Source organism: Rhinoraja longicauda, unplaced genomic scaffold, assembly GCF_053455715.1.
Source record: "Rhinoraja longicauda isolate Sanriku21f unplaced genomic scaffold, sRhiLon1.1 Scf000578, whole genome shotgun sequence".
Classification (NCBI taxonomy): Eukaryota; Metazoa; Chordata; class Chondrichthyes; order Rajiformes; family Arhynchobatidae; genus Rhinoraja; species Rhinoraja longicauda.
This window is the reverse complement of record NW_027601794.1, coordinates 12907-34373: the sequence shown is the minus strand read 5'-3', so window position 1 is coordinate 34373 and position 21467 is coordinate 12907. Positions and strand designations below refer to the sequence as shown.

At 46.5% G+C, this 21467-nt stretch overlaps 1 protein-coding gene across 1 annotated transcript; it reads right to left on the bottom strand.

Annotated features, from left to right (window-relative positions):
• Positions 1 to 2159: 2159 nt before the first annotated feature.
• On the bottom strand, positions 2160 to 16967 carry LOC144591108 (C-type lectin mannose-binding isoform-like). The gene is made up of 6 exons (XM_078395424.1): positions 16935 to 16967; positions 6606 to 6676; positions 4714 to 4868; positions 4016 to 4156; positions 3166 to 3268; positions 2160 to 2354 (listed from the first exon to the last, which is right to left on the bottom strand). Exons 2-6 carry the CDS (start codon positions 6658 to 6660, stop codon positions 2278 to 2280), a joined length of 531 nt encoding a protein of 176 aa, XP_078251550.1. The 5' UTR covers positions 6661 to 6676; positions 16935 to 16967; the 3' UTR covers positions 2160 to 2277.
• Positions 16968 to 21467: the final 4500 nt, after the last annotated feature.

Sequence of the window (21467 nt, the reverse complement as noted above, 5' to 3'; positions counted from 1 at the left end):
ACCTGCTGGCATTTGGCCCATATCCTTCCAAACCTGTCCTGTCCATGAACCTAACTGTTTCTTAAAGGTAAATAGTCCCAGCCTCAACTGCCTCCTCTGGCAGCTTGTTCCATAACCCCACCACTCTTTGTGTGAAAATGTTACCCCTCAGATTCCTATTAAATATTTTAACCTTAAAGCTACAGTATGTTCTCTTGTGATTCACCTACTCTGGGCCAGAGACTGTGTGCTTCTTCATCCCAAGTGCGTGAAGGAGAGATATAGGAGGTCCTTCCTTCCCGCTGCTGTGAGACTGCACAACCAGCACTGCTCCCAGCAGACGAGTCAACAATAACAGCTAAGAACACACAGGAAACTGATGACAATTTATCCTTGTCTTTACTTTTATTTATAGTGTCTTGCTATCCACTTTGCTGCTGTAACACTGTAAATTTCCACGGTGTGGGACGAATAAAGGAATATATTATTATTAAGATCACCCCTCATCCTCCTGCGCTCCAAGAAATAAAGTCCCAGCCTGCTCAACCCCTCCCCTCAGCTCAGCCCCTCTAGTGATGGCAACATCCTCGTAAATCTTCTCCGCACCCTTTCCAGCTTGACAACATATTTTCTGTGAGATGGTGCCGAGAACTGACCACAATATTCTGAATGTGACCTCAGTGTGATTCAGCAGCTCAGTGGGACACACTGAGAGTGAAGTGGAAACACACATGAGGGTCTGAACACTGCAGCTTCAACTTCACATGAAAAGAGAAAGAATGTGGTGGCTCAACCACAACAGGCTGGTGGAGCAGAGCTTTCTCACGCCCACCTACGACAATCAGTCTGAAGAACAGTCCCATCTGTCCATTTCCCCCCAAAAATGCAGCCTGGCCCCTTGAGTTCCTCCAGCACTTTGTGTTTTACTCAAGAGACATTTTGTCCTGCAGCATTCATCCCATTTTCCCACAGACATAACTATGGTCCTGACATCTTGCATGAAACCCGGGTTTAGCAGCAGAATGCATTTGGATTGAAGTGGTTCATTTGGTCAACTTGTATCAACAGCTAATATGATTAGACAGCTTCCCCTGAAACAACAATGAGCCTTCCTCTTTCTCCTCAGTCACATTTTATCCCACATCACCATTCTGAATACTCTGGCAATAAAGGCTCAGGGCAGGAATTGGAGGAGAGATGATCATTGAGATGAACAGGTTGGACACGTGTGGGATGATCAAGGGGGTAAGGTGTGGGAGGCCCATTGTCCTGGCGGCAGCACTGGTTGGGGTGACAGGGGTCAGCCTGGCCAGACGATGTTGACAATGTCCATCACTGCTGCTCTGCTGGTCTGTGGTGGCTGCAGGCTGTGTCCCCGTGGGCTCAGCTCCACCTGCAGGCTGTGTCCCCATGGGTTCAGCTCCACCTGCAGGCTGTGTCCCCGTGGGCTCAGCTCCACCTGCAGGCTGTGTCCCCGTGGGCTCAGCTCCACCTGCAGGCTGTGTCCCACCCGTGGGCTCAGCTCCACCTGCAGGCTGTGTCCCACCCGTGGGGTCAGCTCCACCTGCAGGCTGTGTCCCCGTGGGCTCAGCTCCACCTGCAGGCTGTGTCCCACCCGTGGGCTCAGCTCCACCTGCAGGCTGTGTCCCACCTGTGGGCTCAGCTCCACCTGCAGGCTGTGTCCCCGTGGGCTCAGCTCCACCTGCAGGCTGTGTCCCACCCGGGGGCTCGGCCAGGCAACTGCCAGGGTGCAGACGGTGGGACCCCAACCCGAATATGGGCTCCAGCCAGAACCATGGGGACATTGCCCGACACCCGGGTGAGCTGATTTATAAACACACAGCACAGGTTTCCTTACAGATGTGCCGAGGAATTTCTGGGCCCAGTTGATCTTCTGCAGCCCACCCACAGGACTGTGAGAGCTCTCCCTCTCCCTGCAACTATTCCACTAACTCCCCGTGGATCCTCTCCACAGCCGTTATTTCTCTCCCAGGTGCGTGTCCGGGACCCGACACACCAGGTGCGGTCGAAGGGCAAGCGTTCATTTTGCAAAGTGTGTGCCACCTTCTCCTCAGCGCAGCACTGAGTGCAGAGGTGGGGAACAAGCAACAGTGGGTCAGGAAGGCTGTGGGAAACTGGACTCACACAGCACCAAACACACAGCTCATGATGCAGGTCTCTTTATTATTGGCTGAGAAGCTAAGCGTGTACAGTCACCACAGACAGTGAGAGCGACTACAAAGAAATCAAAGCACTGGATCCACTGCTGGGAGGTTGAGTGGACCATTCTGGAGTCTTCTAATGACAGCCCGGTTTGTAGGAACAAACAAAACCAATTTTTCTATCACACGGCAGGTCATTCCAAGCTCCATTATCTAGAAGCAGGAAAAGAGAAAAACATTGACCTGTTAGTCTACAAGCAAATGGAGCTGACACTGGGAATCTGAACTGAATGCTGGAAATACCCAATAGGTCAGGTGGCATGTGTGGAGAGGAAACAGGGAGGTCGTTGGTCAAGAAGATTGTCCCTCCGCTCACTTTGATTTATCGGTGGCTATTTTACATTTGCGACCAGTAAATCTAGTTTCACACTCGAGGAAACATCCTCTCGACATCCCCCTACAAATCCTTCACAGTGGGATCGGCCCCTGGCTGGTCACCCCTCAATCTTCTCTCTTGTGGAGAACAAACCCCAGCCTGTTGGATCTTCATGGCCACTCTGTTTTGTGACCAGTTCACTGCTCCACTGCCTCTCAGTCTTTTGTCAAACAGTGTCATGGAACGTCTCACAGGACAGCATGTCCACTCCAACCGGATATACAGAGGTTGAGCAGAATGTTCCTGCATTTTATTCACTTTGAAATGAATCTCAGGACATTCCTTTCACTTTCCTGTCTGTGTTCAGTTCTTTCTTTATGTGTCGTATCTCACTGTATCTCCCTCTAACTCCAGTGTTCCCCCCTTGTACATTCCTCCTGCACAGTTACAGTCAGTGTCTGTTCCCCTGACTCCAGCATTACATCCCATATATCCTCCACTCACTGCTGGGCAGTCAGTCCAGTTCTGCAGAGCACAGGACCCATGGGGCTGGTTCACCCCTCTGTGTACCAGCGGGTCTGTAGAGGTCAATACTGTGTCTGAAATTAACTTCCAGCAAAACAACATTTCTGTCACGGTTGCACTTACAATGAGTGTGCCCACAATCTTCATTGCGTTGATTGTCAGGTTGATTACGATTCCAATGTCTGTAACTTGATGGAGATCCATCGATCCAAGTGAAAGTCCCTTCCTGTGGGTACAAATCAATGGTCATTGCTGTTGGAATGCTGAGTAAGCTGCCACTGAACTGTACAGGGAGGAGCTGTACATGAGCCGAAGTGACAGCAGAATACGAGCAGCCGGGACAAGTAGGGCAGTGGATGGGAGTTTAAACTATGGAATGGCAGGGTGGGGGAATCTCATGGACGTAACAGAATCCTTGAGATGAAAGTGACAGGATCTGAGAGTGAAGGTCAGGGAAGAGGAGAAATGGTAACTCAGAAAATGAGGAAAAGATGGTCATTGAACACAAATACAAAATCAGATCTCCCAGAGAAAGACAGATACGCCCAGTGTTATCCGAGTGCGTTTGTATATTCACCCTGTTTCCCAGCGAGTGCTCCGGTTTATGTGAGAGGAAGTAGGTTACAATGAAATGACTGCATGGATGGGGGTGATGGGATTGTACTGGGAGCTGGCTTGGACTAGATGGGCTGAACGGACTTCTCTGTTGTCAGAAATTATGAAACTAAATCCTGGAACAAAGTCAGCCATTGCAATCATTTCTTTGACCAAGTATCTTGGTTAATGGTGCCCGCCCGGGCCGGGAGGGGGGTTGTTAACTGTACCTAGCGGTTGCCAACTTCCTCACTCCCAAATACGGGACAAGGTGACGTCACCGCCCCGCGCCCCACGTGACCTCACCCAGCCAGCGGCCACGTGCTCCCGCTCCACCAATGGCGGCCGCCTGGGCCGGGAGGGGGGTTGCTAACTGTACCTCACATCTGTCGTTTAGGCCAATCCAGACGAATGGATTCCCTTTGATCACTGCAGCAATCACGTTGGTAATGAACGTGTCGTGTTCACTCGAGATCACAGTAGCCAGGTGCCCGTAATGTGCTTGCTGTTTGCAGAACGCCTGTAAAATAGTTTAGTATCAAAATATTTTATCTGTGAATTAATACGTTTCATCCTCTCACATGCCTCCAAATAAATAATTAGGATTAATATTGGAAATGGGCAACTTTGTACATTTTGAATCAGAGTTCTTGTTCTTTAATCTCTCTGATGCCAACCCCAGCTCTGAGTTAACTCCTGGATGTGGAGTTTCCCCCGAATCCCAATATTTCACCCACCGGTCGGAGCGATAGAAACGGGAGCCCACGGCCGCAGTGAAGGGCAGCCTGGAACACAGGGCCTCATCGCAGGTATTCAACGACAGGCCGCAGTGAAGGGCAGGCTGGAACACAGGGCCTCATCGCAGGTATTCAACGACAGGCCACAGTGAAGGGCAGCCTGGAACACAGGGCCTCATCGCAGGTATTCAACGACAGGCCGCAGTGAAGGGCAGCCTGGAACACAGAGCCTCATCGCAGGTAATCAACGACAGGCTGTGCTGTGAGTTCATGGGAATGAACCAGCAGAGAGCAATGTTCCCCTGGCCTCCCAGAACAACCACTAGTTTCAGGGACTTACCTCAGCATCTGACCAGGTCTTATTGTCACTGAAAAACTGATAACAGGATGTTAATTTAGGAAAATAAAACCAGTTTTCAGCACACGGCCCTTCGGATAAGGCGCGCATTTCAAGGTCTTGCTGAGTCTCCTCCGGTTCCAAGGAATCGGTCGTCCCTGTCAGTTAAGGAGAATTCAGATTTAAACCAACTCACCGACCAAAGGGCCTTCCTCAGCGAGTCCCGTTTGTCTGCATTTGGCCCCTCTCCTCTCATCCTTTCCGATCCATGAACCCGTCCAAGTGGCCTTGTAACATTGTAGATGTACCTGCCTGCCCCACTACCTCTGGCACCCTCATTGTGAATAACATCCCTCCAGTGTTTCTGCCCTACACTGTGATATCTATGTTCTATTGCTGCACCTCATGAATTTATAACCCCCCCCCCCCCCCTTATAACTCAATCCCACCACACCTGGTAACACCATGTCCTGGTGGGGTCTCACCAACATCTTGTAAGGCTGTAACATGGATCCCAACTCCTTTAATCTTCGATGAGGGCAAGCGTGCCAAACACCTTCTTCACCACCTTGTCCACCTGAACCACTACTTTCACAGAGCTATGTGATCGTATCCTGAGCTGAGAAAAGGGCAATGGGTAGAAGACATTGGTTGGATTTGTCCGCAGTCACCCAGCAGTTTGGCCCACAGCAGGGGTGGCCACGTCACTGAGCTGTAAACTGGAAGTGTCCTGAGCTAATGCTGCCACCACCATCATCAGGTAAGACAGGAGAGAAGCAATGGTTGGCAATTAAAGAATTAACCCACAGTTCATAACAGAAAGAGAGCCATTTAAGAAACACCAACTACAGAGGAAAGTGTGGTCCAAGCGTGGCCATTGTTTAAACAAGACTGCTCCGAGCCGGGAAACCATGAAGTCCAGGATCAGGAGCCGCTTCTTCCCTACAACCACCAGGCGACTCAACACAACAACGTACAAATAGGCTCTGAAATAGAGAGACTTTGGGGCATTATTTCTCGTTGTACGTCCCCTTTTCCTAACTTAACACCATTCAGATAATAATCTGCCTTCCTATTCTTACCACCAAAGTGGATAACCTCACACTTATCCACATTAAACTGCATCTGCCATGCATCCGCCCACTCACACAACCTGTCCAAGTCACCCTGCAAACTCATAGTATCTTCCTCACAGTTCGCACTGCCACCCAACTTTATATCATCTGAAAATTTGCTAATGGTACTTTTAATCCCTTCATCCAAGTCATTAATGTATATTGTAAATAGCTGCGGTCCCAGCACCGAGCCTTGTGGTACCCCACTAGTCACTGCCTGCCATTCTGAAAGGGACCCATTTATCCCCAATCTTTGCTTTCTGTCTGCCAACCAATTTTCTATCCATGTCAGTACCCTACCCCCAATACCATGTGCTCTAATTTTGTGCTCAAATGCTCCGCAATTTCAATAGACAATAGGTGCAGGAGGAGGCTATTCGGCCCTTCGAGCCAGCACCGCCACTCAATGTGATCATGGCTGATCATTCTCAATCAGTACCCCGTTCCTGCCTTCTCCCTATACCCCCTGACTCCACTATCCTTAAGAGCTCTTTTATAATTGACTCCAGCACCACTGATGTCAGTCTATAATTTCCCGTTTTCTCTCTCCCTCCTTTCTTAAAAAGTGGGTTAACGTTAGCTACCCTCCAATCCACAGGAACTGATCCTGAATCTATAGAACATTGGAAAATGTTCACCAATGCATCCACAATTTCTAGAGCCACCTCCTTAAGTACCCTGTTCCACAAACTCCAATGTTCCACAGTCCCAACACAATGCCTGTGCATTCATTCCTCACCCCAATGTATTTCTAACGCTCCTGGAATCAATGGACCTTACCTGCCACATCACTGGCAAGCAGTGCGGTCAGCACCAAAACACACATCAGCATCATGTTTCCTTCCTTGAACCTGAAACACAAGAAAACGATTGATGATTAGTGTCAAGTTTCACAGTGAAGGTGGGCATCTCCTGCTGCCGTTCCCACCTCTCTCTCTCCCAGCTCTCCGTGTCGATGAGGTTTCCAATGCTGTTGCATCTTATATACCTGTAGTTCTGGCATCTTGGAGGCTTTTGGAACCATTGGAATCAACGCAATTGGCTGCAGCAATCATTGTAAAACTCCTGATGACCAATCACTGACTGACAGATTAGAACAAGATAAACAGGAAGCCACAGAAATGTCTTGTGATCTCCAAGTGTGACTGTACAATGTGGCACTGTATCTGAACACTTCATGGTCCCATTATCTGGTTATGACATGTCCAATTAATATTATCAATGGAGACAATTAAGATGGACAATCTAGGCAAATATTTCCAAAACAACTGACTATTTATGCAGACCATTTCACTCGTTCCTATTTTCACTCTGGGGTGGGACTGACTGATGGGCCAAATGGCCCTTTCTTTCTCTGGGTTTTCTCTTGTTCCCCAAACATTTCCCACTGTAAAGGCAGAGCAAGTGGTCCATTGGACCCATTGTACTTTCAGCTTCATCGTCAACCCCTGGTCGAATCACAGCATGATACAATGATACTGCACAGAAGGAAGCCATTTGGCCCATCCTATCTGTGCCATCTCTTTGAACGTGTGATTCATTTAACACAATTCTCCTGCTCTTTCCCGGAACCACTGGAAATTGTTCTTTCACACATTTCGCCAAGTCCTTTGAAAGTTATTGTTGACTCTGCTTCCACCAGCCTTTCAATCGTCAGTTTCAGTTCATGACAACTTCCTGAACAAAACGGATTCCTCCTGTCCCCTCTGATCCATTTGCAAATGGAGGCAGTTACGCCGGCTAGAGTAACTGCTTCCAACATGGACCGTGGTGACATGGAGAGTGGGACTACAAGTGATGCAGGCAGGGGAACAAGGTGCGGACTGAGTGGGAGGACAGTAGGATGCAACCTGATCAGGGCAATGTGGTTCGTGGCCATTCGACAGGGAACAGGGAAGAAAATATGTTGAAAGACTGGAGCGACTAGGCTTGTATACACTGGAATTTAGAAAGATGAGAGGGGATCTTATCGAAAAACATATCAGATTATTAAGGGATTGGACACGTTAGAGGCAAGAAACATGTTCCCAATGTTGGGGGAGACCAGAGCCAGGGGCCACAGTTTAAGAATAAGGGGTAGGCCATTTAGAACGGAGATGAGGGTAAACTTTTTCAGTCAGAGAGTTGTGAATCTGAAATTCACTGCCTTTCCATCTTGGGACATGAGTATTGCTGTGAGATGTGCACTTGCAAAGTTTGGAGACATTATTGTGTCTTTCCTAATCTCCTCTGAGGATATTTGTTAAAGGGACAAGCATTTGTTGTGAGTTTAGTGTCACACAGAGGTTGGAGCTTCATTATACAGTAGAGTCATAGAGTGATACAGTGTGGAAACAGGCCCTTTGGCCCAACTTGCCCACACCGGCCAACATGTCCCAGCTACACTAGTCATAGAGTGATACAGTGTGGAAACAGGCCCTTTGGCCCAACTTGCCCACACCGGCCAACATGTCCCAGCTACACTAGTCATAGAGTGATACAGTGCGGAAACAGGTCCTTTGGCCCAACTTGCCCACACCGGCCAACATGTCCCAGCTACACTAATCCCACCTGCTGGCATTTGGCCCATATCCTTCCAAACCTGTCCTGTCCATGAACCTAACTGTTTCTTAAAGGTAAATAGTCCCAGCCTCAACTGCCTCCTCTGGCAGCTTGTTCCATAACCCCACCACTCTTTGTGTGAAAATGTTACCCCTCAGATTCCTATTAAATATTTTAACCTTAAAGCTACAGTATGTTCTCTTGTGATTCACCTACTCTGGGCCAGAGACTGTGTGCTTCTTCATCCCAAGTGCGTGAAGGAGAGATATAGGAGGTCCTTCCTTCCCGCTGCTGTGAGACTGCACAACCAGCACTGCTCCCAGCAGACGAGTCAACAATAACAGCTAAGAACACACAGGAAACTGATGACAATTTATCCTTGTCTTTACTTTTATTTATAGTGTCTTGCTATCCACTTTGCTGCTGTAACACTGTAAATTTCCACGGTGTGGGACGAATAAAGGAATATATTATTATTAAGATCACCCCTCATCCTCCTGCGCTCCAAGAAATAAAGTCCCAGCCTGCTCAACCCCTCCCCTCAGCTCAGCCCCTCTAGTGATGGCAACATCCTCGTAAATCTTCTCCGCACCCTTTCCAGCTTGACAACATATTTTCTGTGAGATGGTGCCGAGAACTGACCACAATATTCTGAATGTGACCTCAGTGTGATTCAGCAGCTCAGTGGGACACACTGAGAGTGAAGTGGAAACACACATGAGGGTCTGAACACTGCAGCTTCAACTTCACATGAAAAGAGAAAGAATGTGGTGGCTCAACCACAACAGGCTGGTGGAGCAGAGCTTTCTCACGCCCACCTACGACAATCAGTCTGAAGAACAGTCCCATCTGTCCATTTCCCCCCAAAAATGCAGCCTGGCCCCTTGAGTTCCTCCAGCACTTTGTGTTTTACTCAAGAGACATTTTGTCCTGCAGCATTCATCCCATTTTCCCACAGACATAACTATGGTCCTGACATCTTGCATGAAACCCGGGTTTAGCAGCAGAATGCATTTGGATTGAAGTGGTTCATTTGGTCAACTTGTATCAACAGCTAATATGATTAGACAGCTTCCCCTGAAACAACAATGAGCCTTCCTCTTTCTCCTCAGTCACATTTTATCCCACATCACCATTCTGAATACTCTGGCAATAAAGGCTCAGGGCAGGAATTGGAGGAGAGATGATCATTGAGATGAACAGGTTGGACACGTGTGGGATGATCAAGGGGGTAAGGTGTGGGAGGCCCATTGTCCTGGCGGCAGCACTGGTTGGGGTGACAGGGGTCAGCCTGGCCAGACGATGTTGACAATGTCCATCACTGCTGCTCTGCTGGTCTGTGGTGGCTGCAGGCTGTGTCCCCGTGGGCTCAGCTCCACCTGCAGGCTGTGTCCCCGTGGGCTCAGTTCCACCTGTGGGCTCAGCTCCATCCGTGGGCTCAGCTCCACCTGCAGGCTGTGTCCCACCCGTGGGCTCAGCTCCACCTGCAGGCTGTGTCCCACCCGTGGGCTCGGCCGGGCAACTGCCAGGGTGCAGACGGTGGGACCCCAACCCGAATATGGGCTCCAGCCAGAACCATGGGGACATTGCCCGACACCCGGGTGAGCTGATTTATAAACACACAGCACAGGTTTCCTTACAGATGTGCCGAGGAATTTCTGGGCCCAGTTGATCTTCTGCAGCCCACCCACAGGACTGTGAGAGCTCTCTCTCTCCCTGCAACTATTCCACTAACTCCCCGTGGATCCTCTCCACAGCCGTTATTTCTCTCCCAGGTGCGTGTCCGGGACCCGACACACCAGGTGCGGTCGAAGGGCAAGCGTTGTTGTACTTCAAGATTCAAGATTCAAGATAGCTTTATTTGTCATCCAAATTGGACGAAATTCAGTCACCCACAGTCCAACAACAAAAGCATCAAAATAGGCATTAAAATTACACAACCCCCAAAACACACAAAAGAAACATCCATCAAGAAAACATCCATCACAGTGAGTCTCCTCCAGTCCTCTCCTCACTGTGATGGAAGGCCACAATGTCTTTTCCCTTCTCCTGCTGTCTTCTCCCGCGGTCAGGTTGTTGTGGTTGCAGGCCGCGCCGGACGGTCCACAGCGGGCCGAGCCTAAGGCGAGTCGCAGCCGCTCCCGCAGCCTCCGAAGACGGCCGGCTCAGCCGATGATAAGTCCGATCCGGGGCGGGCGAACACGCTGCTGCTGTTGCTGCACGTCGGGGCGGTCGTGGCTCCCGACATTGAAGCCCCCGCCCAGCAGAGAGAAATCCCGCGGTGAGCCGCAGCTGCTATGGCAGCGCCGCCATTTTGAGATGGCAGCGCCGCCACTTCGTGGTCCTGGTACCTGTTGTACCTCTGTTGAGACTCTGGACGTTCCACGTGTTTACAAAGTTATCATGGTGGTGCTTAACTCCAAGCTGTTTATTCTAAGGCCACCTGGAACCAGAGTGGCTACCTAATCACCCCATTACCTTATATACACATTACTACACAGGCAAACAAAGTAGTCCTTGTGAGACAATAAAGTAGTCCCTACAATATCACAACATCCCCCTTGTCTTATATAAAATCTTTGTTTTGTCTACTTTTGTTTGCTTGAGTTTTTCCTTTATCTTTCTAGGGCGAAATATATTTATCAAACACAACAAAACACAATTGTTTTTTTCGCCTTCAAGATGGTCACTCCTCAGCGGGTGGTCACTCATGGCCGGGTGGTCACTCATCTCTGGGTGGTCACTCATCTCTGGGTGGTCACTCATTGCCGGGTGGTCACTCATCTCTGGGTGGTCTCTCATGGTCGGGTGGTCACTCATCTCTGGGTGGTCACTCATGGCCGGGTGGTCACTCATTGCCGGGTGGTCACTCATTGCCGGGTGGTCACTCATTGCCGGGTGGTCACTCATTGCCGGGTGGTCACTCATTGCCGGGTGGTCACTCATTGCCGGGTGGTCACTCATTGCCGGGTGGTCACTCATCTCTGGGTGGTCACTCATCTCCGGGTGGTCACTCATGGTCGGGTGGTCACTCATCTCCGGGTGGTCACTCAATGCCGGGTGGTCACTCATCTCCGTGTGGTCACTCCACAGATATATACACCAGAGCATCAAATACAATACATTAAGCTTTCAGTACACAGATCATTAACACAAATTATTCATTTATTAGTCCATATCTTCCCCTCAAGAAGACTTGCTGTTTAGATCAAACGTAGTGTAGGCTCTAGATGCTCCACCACCATGATTTGGCTGGCACTGCTGGGCTCCCACTGCTGGGCTCCCACTGCTGGGCTCGCAACGCTGGGCTCGCGCTGCTGTAACTGCGGTGCGATCAGGCCTCGGCTGCGGTGCGCGCTGGCCCCGCCCACAGGTGCTCCCGGCCGCTGCCGCTCACATTCGAACGCACTGCCGCTGCCTCGGGCCCAGGGCCGTCCCGACTCTCCGGCCGCCACGCCTGGGGAGTATGCAGTCCCTCGGCCTTACCGGCCGCCGCACCTCCGCAGGTGGTCGGTCCCTCCCATCGCCGACCCCTTCCAGTCGCCGCACACCTCCGTGGGTGTTGGTCTCCTCCGGGTCTCTCCCGGTCGCCGCACACCTCCGTGGGTGTTGGTCTCCTCCGGGACTCTCCCGGTCGCCGCACACCTCCGTGGGTGTTGGTCTCCTCCGGGTCTCTCCCGGTCGCCGCACACCTCCGTGGATGTCGGTCTCTCCCGGCCATCCTAACGCATGGCATCCCTGTGTGGTACCTCAGCTGCACGGAGGCAGAAAGGAAAGCTCTACAGCGGGTAGTCCATAGAGCTCAGAGGACCATCGGAACACAGCTACCAGACTTGGAGGGCATCTACAACACATGATGCCTCAGAAAAGCCACCAGCATCCACAAAGACTCTTTTTTTAAAATTTTAATAATTTTATTTAAATTTTAACCAAGCACATACATGTTACAACTCATAGTACCCAATGATACCTACATTATAAATTTGATTATACATGTATTGCTCTGTATTATCTCCCCACCCACAACCCCCTCCCCACCCCCCAGTTAGAAAAAGGAGGAAAAAAGAGAGGGAGGGAAGGAGGGAAGGAGGGAAGGAGGAAAGGTGGGAAGGAGGGAAGGAGGGAAGGAGGGAAGGAAGGACGGAAGGAAGAAAGGAAGAAAGAAAGAAAGAGAGAGAGAGAGAGAGAGAGAGAGAGAGAGAGAGAGAGAGAGAGAGAGAGAGAGAGAGAGAGAGAGAGAGAGAGAGAGAGAGAGAGAGAGAGAGAGAGAGAGAGAGAGAGAGAGAGAGAGAGAGAGAGAGAGAGAGGGAGAGAGAAAGAGAGAAAGAAAGAGAGAAAGAAAGAGAGAAAGAAAGAGAGGGAGGGAGGAAGGCATACCATCTTTCAATTCTTATTTCATTGTGATCTTTCCAAGTGACCACTACACATTTTTTTGCTATTGCTATTTTGAGAAATCTTTCCTGATATTTATCTAAAATTAACCTTGGTAATATTCCTTTAGTATCTCCCAATAAAAACAACCTTGAATCCAATGGTATGGTCTTATTCATCAATTGTTCCAAAACGTTTTTTAGGTCTTTCCAAAAAGGAGTTACCTTCGGACATGCCCATGTGGAGTGTAAAAAAGTACCCACATCCTGGTTGCATCTAAAACAAATTTCAGGTAAATTTGGATTTAAATTGTTTAATTTTTTCGGAGTTAAATATAATTGATGTAAAAAATTATATTGTACTAAACTATATCTCACATTAATAGTATTTTTCATACTTTCTAAACACAATCTTTCCCAACTTGGTTCATCAATGCTAATATTCACATCTGTTTCCCATCTTTGTCTTGATTTTTGAATTCCTGTCTTTGGACTAGATTTTTGTAATAATTTATACATTGAAGATATAATTTTTTTAGTTCCCTTGCCCTGAATCAAGGATTCAATTCCTTTAATTTGATATAGAAACACTGAATTACCTAACTTTTCCCTTAAAAAAGAATGTAGTTACTAAGATCTTCGGTTTCCTCCCACACTCCAAAGACGTACAGGTATGTAGGTTAATTGGCTGGGTAAATGTAAAAATTGTCCCTAGTGGGTGTAGGATAGTGTTAATGTACGGGGATCGCTGGGCGGCACGGACTTGGTGGGCCGAAAAGGCCTGTTTCCGGCTGTATATATATGATATGATATGATAATAGAAAAAAATACTATTCCCTGGAATTTGATATTTGTTTCTCAATTGAGAAAACGTCAAAAAATTATTTCCTTCATAGCAATCTCCTATATGTTTAATACCCTTCTGTTCCCAGACTTGTAATATTTGATTATTCCAAGCAAACGGCAGTAATCTATTTTTTACTAATGAAGTTTTAGCTGTTAGAAAAAATATTTTATCATTAGCTTTAACCGTTTTCAACAATATATTAATTAAATGTTTTAGCAAAGGTGACTCTTGATCCTTAACTAATAGCTTCGCTTCCCATTTATAGATAAATTCTTCTGGGCATAGTTCTTTTATTTTATCCATTTCAATTTTAACCCATGCTGTTTTTCCACCCTCTTGATAAAAGGATGAAATAAAACTCATTTGTGCTGCCAGATAGTAATTTTTAAAATTTGGTAATTGCAATCCACCTAATTCAAATTTCCATGTTAATTTTTCCATAGACACTCTTGGCATTTTACCTTTCCAAAGAAAATGTCTCCCAATTTTATTCAATTCTTGAAAAAAAATATTTGGTAAAGGTATAGGCAGTGTTTGAAATAAATACTGTATCCTCGGAAAAATATTCATCTTAATACAGTTCACTCTCCCTAGCAATGTAATTGGAAGATTCATCCATTTCTTCAGGTCCTCATCTATTTTTTTAATTAGTGGTTTATAATTTAGTTTATACAGATTATTTAACTTATTATCTACTTTAACCCCTAGGTACTTCATGCCTTCTTTTTGCCATTTAAACTGACTTTCTCTTTTACATTGATCATAATTGCCTTCAAAAAGAGGCATTATTTCAGTTTTATCTTTATTAATTTTGTATCCTGATACTTTCCCATATTCTTCCAGTCTGAAATATAATTTTCTTAAGGATTCCAATGGTCTAGTAAGACAAATTAAAACATCATCTGCAAATAAAGTAATCTTGTGATCTTCCTGGTTAACTTTAAATCCTTTAATGTCTAAATCTGATCTTATTAGCTCTGCCAGAGGTTCAATGGCCAATACAAATAAAGCCGGTGACAAGGGACATCCCTGTCTACTAGATCTTTCCAAATTAAATGATTGAGAAGATTGGCCATTTGTCACCACTTTGGCTTTAGGTTGTTTATAAAGAGCTTTTACCCAGTTAATGAAACCATTTCCCAGTCCATACTTTAAATAAAAAATCCCATTCTAACCTGTCAAACGCCTTTTCAGCATCTAAAGCAACTGCTACACTCAATTCCTTTCTTTTCTGTGCTAAATGTAAAATACTTATCAATCTTGCTACATTATCTGATATTCTCCTTTTTTTGACAAATCCAGTTTGGTCCTCTTTAACCAGTTTAGGTAAATATTCTGCCAATCTCCTTACCAAAAGCTTAGCAACTATTTTATAATCTGCATTCAACAATGATATTGGTCTATAAGAAGATAATTTTAAAGGGTCTTTCCCTTTTTTTAAAATTACGGTTATAATTGCCATTGAGAAGGATTCTGGTAATGTAGAAGTTTTTTCCGCTTGATGTATCACTTCCATAAATACTGGTAACAACAAATCTTTAAATTTTTTATAGAACTCAGGCGGGAAACCATCTTCCCCTGATGATTTATTACTTGGTAAAGAATATAATACTTCCTCCACTTCTCTCAAAGTAAAGGAGGCATTTAGTCCCATTTGCTCCTCATTAGAGATTGTTGGTAATTGTATCTTGGATAAAAAATTATTTATCTTAATTTCATCCTTTTCAGATTCAGAATGATACAGATTAGTGTAGAATTGCTTAAATACCTCATTGATTTCTCTAGGTTTATAAGTAATAATGTTTTGATCTGTTCTAATTGAATTTATTGTTCTTAATATTTGTTCTTCTTTCAGTTGCCATGCCAATACCTTGTGCACTCTTTCTCCTAATTCATAATATCTTTGGTTAGTTCGTAATATTAGTTTTTCTGTTCTGTAAGTATGTAAAGTATTGAAATTTTTTATTTGCAAGTTGTATTTTTTTCGTATCTGAAGAAGCTTTCTGTAAGTCTTTTTCTAATACGGTGATTTCTTTTTCTAATCTTTCAGATTCCTTCCTATAGTCTTTCTTTATCTTAGATGAATAGCTTATAATTTGGCCTCTCAAATAAGCCTTCATTGCATCCCATACAATAAATTTATCATGAACTGAATTTAAATTTGGTTCCAAAAATAATCCAATTTGTCCTCGAATAAAATCACAAAAGTCTTGCCTTTTCAATAGTAAAGAGTTGAGTCTCCATCTATAGACTGACTGTTCTTTATCTGGCATCATAATTTTCATTAATAATGGTGAGTGATCTGATAACAGTCTAGCCTTATAATCTATTTGTATTATTCTACCCCTTAATTGAGCTGAAATCAAAAATAGATCTATTCTAGAATATGTATCATGTCTATTGGAATAAAAGGAGTAGTCTCTTTCCTTGGGATGGCTTTTCCTCCAAACATCTATTAAATTTAGATCTTCCATTAAGTTCAAGGTTGTCTTCACTGCTCTTGTCCTTGTCATTGTCCTTGATGATCTATCCATTACTGGATCTAAACAAAAATTGAAATCTCCCCCTATCAATATATTTTCATGTGCTTCCGCCAGATTTAAAAAGGTACCCTGCACAAACTTCTCATTATCTATATTTGGTGCATATATATTCATTAAGGTCCACAATTCTGAGAAAATTTGATAATGTACCATTACAAATCTACCTACTGGGTCACTTACAATATTTTGTATCTTAATTGGTAGCGTTTTCTTAAATAAGATAGCAACCCCTCTTGCTTTTGAATTAAAAGAAGATGCGACCATACTTCCTACCCAATCTCTCTTTAACTTTTGATGCTCTTTTTCCGTTAGATGTGTTTCTTGTAAAAAAGCTATATCCACTTCCAATTTTTTCATCTGTGTTAAAATTCTCTTCCTTTTTATCGGTCCGTTTAACCCATTCACATTATAACTTTAAAAATTTAATGTTTTATCCATTAATCCCTTTTTATTCCTTCTTCCTTACCTTGATACCTCTTCCGATATTTACATTGCGCCATATTTCAATGTGCTCCCTTCCATGGTCCAGGTACAAAAACAGAAAAGAAAAAAGAAAGATAGAAAGGTAAACCCTCCCTCTAATGTTGTTAATAACTAGATTAACAACATGACCCCCCTCTATTATACGAGGTGTGTTCAACACCACACTTGTGCCCATTATTTATGGTAGAGCATCCATATTCTCCAACCCCCCCGATATATCAAGTACTTCTGAAAATTAACAATCCTTAATCCAATTGGTCCCCTCTATAGTATACAGATCTTATTAATAGAATACATTAGGAAGTGGGTTACAACCATTAATTACCTTATCTTGGTTTTATATTCTTAATTCTTGTCAACTTTGAGCAAAGATTCAAACACGGTGTCAAATATATTAAATTGTTGAAACTGATAATAAAGTTAATCATCATTCATTAAGCCTTCTTGAGCTTTTCTCCCTGGCAATTCTTCAGCAAAATCTTGTGCTTGGACAAAGTATTTGAAAAATTTATTTTCTCCAGGGTTGGTCGTAATCTTCAAAGTAGCCGGGTGCAGTAAAGTGAACTTATAACCTTTCTTCCATAAAATATTTTTTACATTCTTAAATTCTCTTTTTCTGCTCAACAAGGCATAGCTGATGTCTGGGTAGAAAATTATTTTAGTACCTTCATGCTCTATTGGTTTCTCCGCTCTTATGTTATTCCCGACTGACTTCAGAACCAATTCTCGATCTTGATATCTTAGGAATTTAATCAAAACAGATCTTGGCTTTTGATTAGCTTGTAGGGACATAGGGATTGGCTGGGAGAGTTCGAACCCTCGGATTGGCTAGCGATGTCACCAGGTGTGCCAGCGCGGGAGGGACAAGCAGTCTAGTGTTGAACTCCGTCTGATGAAGACGTTTTGTTAGTTGTCTACAGTTGTGAGTGTTGCGATTGTCACGGAGTTTTGCCCATGCAATAAACTCTGTCTGCAACACCCATCCGCTTCCAGACTCGCCACATTGGTGACCCCGACGTGATCAACGATCACAAGAACATGTCGCAGGAAGGAGCGAGCAGCGGGCATTCGAACGCGGTCGGCGTTCACCTGCCCACGTTCTGGGCCCATCAACCGCACCTGTGGTTCGTGCAGGCAGAGTCCCAGTTCCACCTCAAGAAAGTCTCGGAGGACCAAGAGAAGTTCTACCACTGGGTAAGCGGCCTACCGCCCGAGGTGGCCGCGCGGGTGGGACGGTACCTGACCAACCCTCCCCAAATCGAGAAATACGAGGGGCTCAAGAAACTCCTGCTGAGGACTTTTGGTTTTAGCCAAAACCAGCGGGCCCTGAAGCTCCTGCATTTACCGGAGCTGGGGGATCGGCTACTGTCTGTCCTAATGACAGAAATGCGAACCTTGATCGGCGACCACCAACCTTGCATGATGTTTGAAGCGGCATTCCGGGAGCAATTGCCCCGGGACGTCAGGTTAGTTTTGGCGGACGTCTCCTTCGAAGACCCGGTGGCGTTCGCGGAGAAGGCCAACGCGCTCGTAACGGAGGACTCGACGGGAGACGACTCGGTAAATCGGGTTTCAAGGCCTAGGAGCGACCGGCCGCGCGGCCAAGATGGCGGCGCATCGGCCGCCATTTTACAGAAAGCCCACCAAGACGGAGCTGCGGCGCCCGCCATTTTGCAGCGGGCCCACGCAACAGAGCCGTACAGGCGCGGCTGGTATTTTTTCCACAAGCGGTGGGGCGGTGAGGCCCAAAATTGCAGGGCTCCGTGTACCTTTCCGGGAAATGCCTTGGCCGATCGAATATAGAGGCAGTCCCGATCGGCCGCAATCGCCGCCTCCACGTCACGGATCGTGGTACTGGCACCGTTTTCCTGGTCGATACGGGAGCATCGTGCCTCCCTACGGCTGCGAAGTTCGAGCAGGTAGGAAGGGTCCGTCCCTCATCGCGGTCAACGGCAGTCCCATCCGCACCTACGGCAAGAGGGCCATGTCCCTGTCCTTCGGGTCCGAGACCTACCATTGGGATTTCATCGTTGCCGACGTGGGCCAGGCCATTCTGGGCGCGGATTTCCTCTGGGCTTTATCGTTTGTCGCAGACGTCCGCGGGAAGGGCCTGCAACCCTCGGCTAGCAGTATGGATCCTGCTACTCCTCCACCTGCCACCCTACCCTGCCCGTCGATCCGGGCCATCACCGCGGCTCCCGGTCAGTTCGCTGCAGTCCTCGCCGACTTCCCGCAGCTCCTCGTACAGCGGTTCGATGCCCCTTCCAATAAGCACGGTGTCGTCCATTTCATCCCTACCGAGGGGCCGCCTGTTTTCGCCCGGGCTCGGTGCCTACCTCACGACAAGCTGGCCATGGCTCGGGAGGAGTTCCTGAATTTGGAACGACTGGGGATTGTTCGGCCTTCAGATAGTCCGTGGGCCTCCCCCTTGCATATGGTCTCCAAAGCATCTGCGGGGTGGAGACCATGCGGGGACTACCGGCGTCTTAACCCTGCCACCCGGCCTGCCCGCTATCCGATCCCTCACATACAGGACTTCTCAGCCAGCCTCGAGGGCGCTACGGTTTTTTCAAAGATCGATTTGGTGCGAGGATATCATCAGATCCCCGTCCACCCACCGGACAATCCCAAGACGGCTACGATTACTCCGTTCGGGTTATTTGAGTGGTTGCGCATGCCGTTCGGTCTCAAAAACGCGGCTCAGGCATTCCAACGTCTCATGGATCATGTTGGTCGTGGATTGTCTTTTGTCTTAGAGCAACAGGTCAATGGTCACTGGCAGCCTCTGGCATATTTCAGCCAGCAGCTCACTCGACCTGAGCTCCTGGCCCTCTATTTAGCTGTTCGTCATTTTCGTTATTTTTTGGAGGGCCACTCTTTTGTTGTCTACACGGATCACAAACCCCTCACGTTTGCTTTTTCTAAGGTTTCTGATCCGTGGTCGGCCCGCCAGCAACGGCACCTCACCCTCATTTCTGAGTTCACCACAGATGTTCGCCACATCGCGGGTAGGCTTAATGCCGTTGCTGACGCCCTGTCCCGGCCGGCCAGTTCCTCTGTTGTTGCGGTGGGGGGCGAGGTGATTGTCAGTAAACTGTCACAAAATCTAGCAGAGCCTAAAGAACAACATAGGATAACTACCAAACATGTGTTGAGGTACTTAAAGGGCACTATAAACCAGGAGCTGTGTTACAAGAAAAGAGAGGAAAAACTCAAACTTGTTGCATACAGTGACGCTGACTGGGCCGCAGATCAAAATGACAGGCGAAGCACAACAGGATGTTGTTTTAGTTTGTCTGAAAATGGGCCTGTTATTTCATGGAAACCCAAGAAACAGCAGACAGTAGCCCACATGTGAAGCCGAATATATGGCAATGGCGGCTACTACACAAGAGAGCTTGTATCTTGTGCAGCTATTGAATGGAATGGAGAAAGATTGCCAGTACGAGCCAGTGAAAATCTTTGAGGACAATCAAGGTGCGATTGCATTATCAAAGAACCCAGTGAACCGACAAAGATGCAAACGTATCGACATTAGGTATCATTTCATTCGGTCTGCACTCAGTGATAAGAAAGTAATCATTGAGTATTGTCCAACAGCAGACATGGTTGCAGATATCTTAACTAAGCCTGCAACAAAGTTTAAAACTGAGAAATTCAGGGATTATATGTTTGGAGTGTAAAATCATAACAACAAAATCATTTTTTTTTTGAAAGGTTGAACACTGTAAATGTGTAAAATGTGGTGATACAGAGAATGTAATCAGATTAAGTTATGTTGTATATGTTGTTAAATGTAATGCACAGTATAAGAGCAAGTGGGGGTGTTGGATGTTAAACTGAAACTGTTTAACTGTGCTCTTATACTGACGTCACTACCGGTGTACCAGATATAAAATGCATGTGAAAACAAAATAAAAGTCTTCACTTCCGGTTAAAGCAACACCGATGTATGAGAGCATGTGTGTTTATTCCTCCGAAGAATAAAAGCATAATACCGACTATCCTGCCCTTGAGATGCAAACGTCAACACCAGTAAATCTGCATCAAACATTAACAGCATCTGACCCTCCAGCGTGTCCCTCATTTAGAGGAACACACATTGCCCCAAAATACATTTCAATTTCTGAGAACTACTACTACCCTGAAAATAGACACAATATTCTGGAGTAACTCAGTGGGTCAGGCAGCATCTCTGGAGAACTATCTCACCTGCCTGGAAATTAACCCGGTTCCACGACTCCGGGCGGCAGAGTTGCTGCCTTTTAGTTCCAGAGACCTAGGTTTGATCCTGACTGCGGGCATTGTCTGTACGGTGTTTGTACATTCTCCCTGTGACCACATGGGTTTCATCCAGGTGCTCCGTCTTTCTCCAATATTTAAAAAAAACGTGCAGGTTTGAAGATTAATTGGCGTCTGGAAATTGGCCCTGGTGTGTCGGGTGTGTAGGAGAAAAACTGCAGATGCTGGTATAAATTGAAGGTAGACAAAAAATGCTGGAATAACTCAGCAGGCCAGGCAGCTTCTGTGGAGAGGAATGGATGACATTTCGGGTCGAGACCCTTCTTCAGACTCTGAAGAAGGGTCTCGACCCGAAATGTCACCCATTCCTTCTCTCCAGAGATGCTGCCTGGCCCGCTGAGTTACTCCAGCATTTTATGTCTACCTGGTGTGTAGGTGTGTTCGGCGTGGACTAGGTGGGACTGATTCCACCCATAAATAGTCCCAGCCTCAACTGCCTCCTCTGGCAGCTTGTTCCATAACCCCACCACTCTTTGTGTGAAAATGTTGCCGAGAACTGACCACAATATTCTGAATGTGACCTCAGTGTGATTCAGCAGCTCAGTGGGACACACTG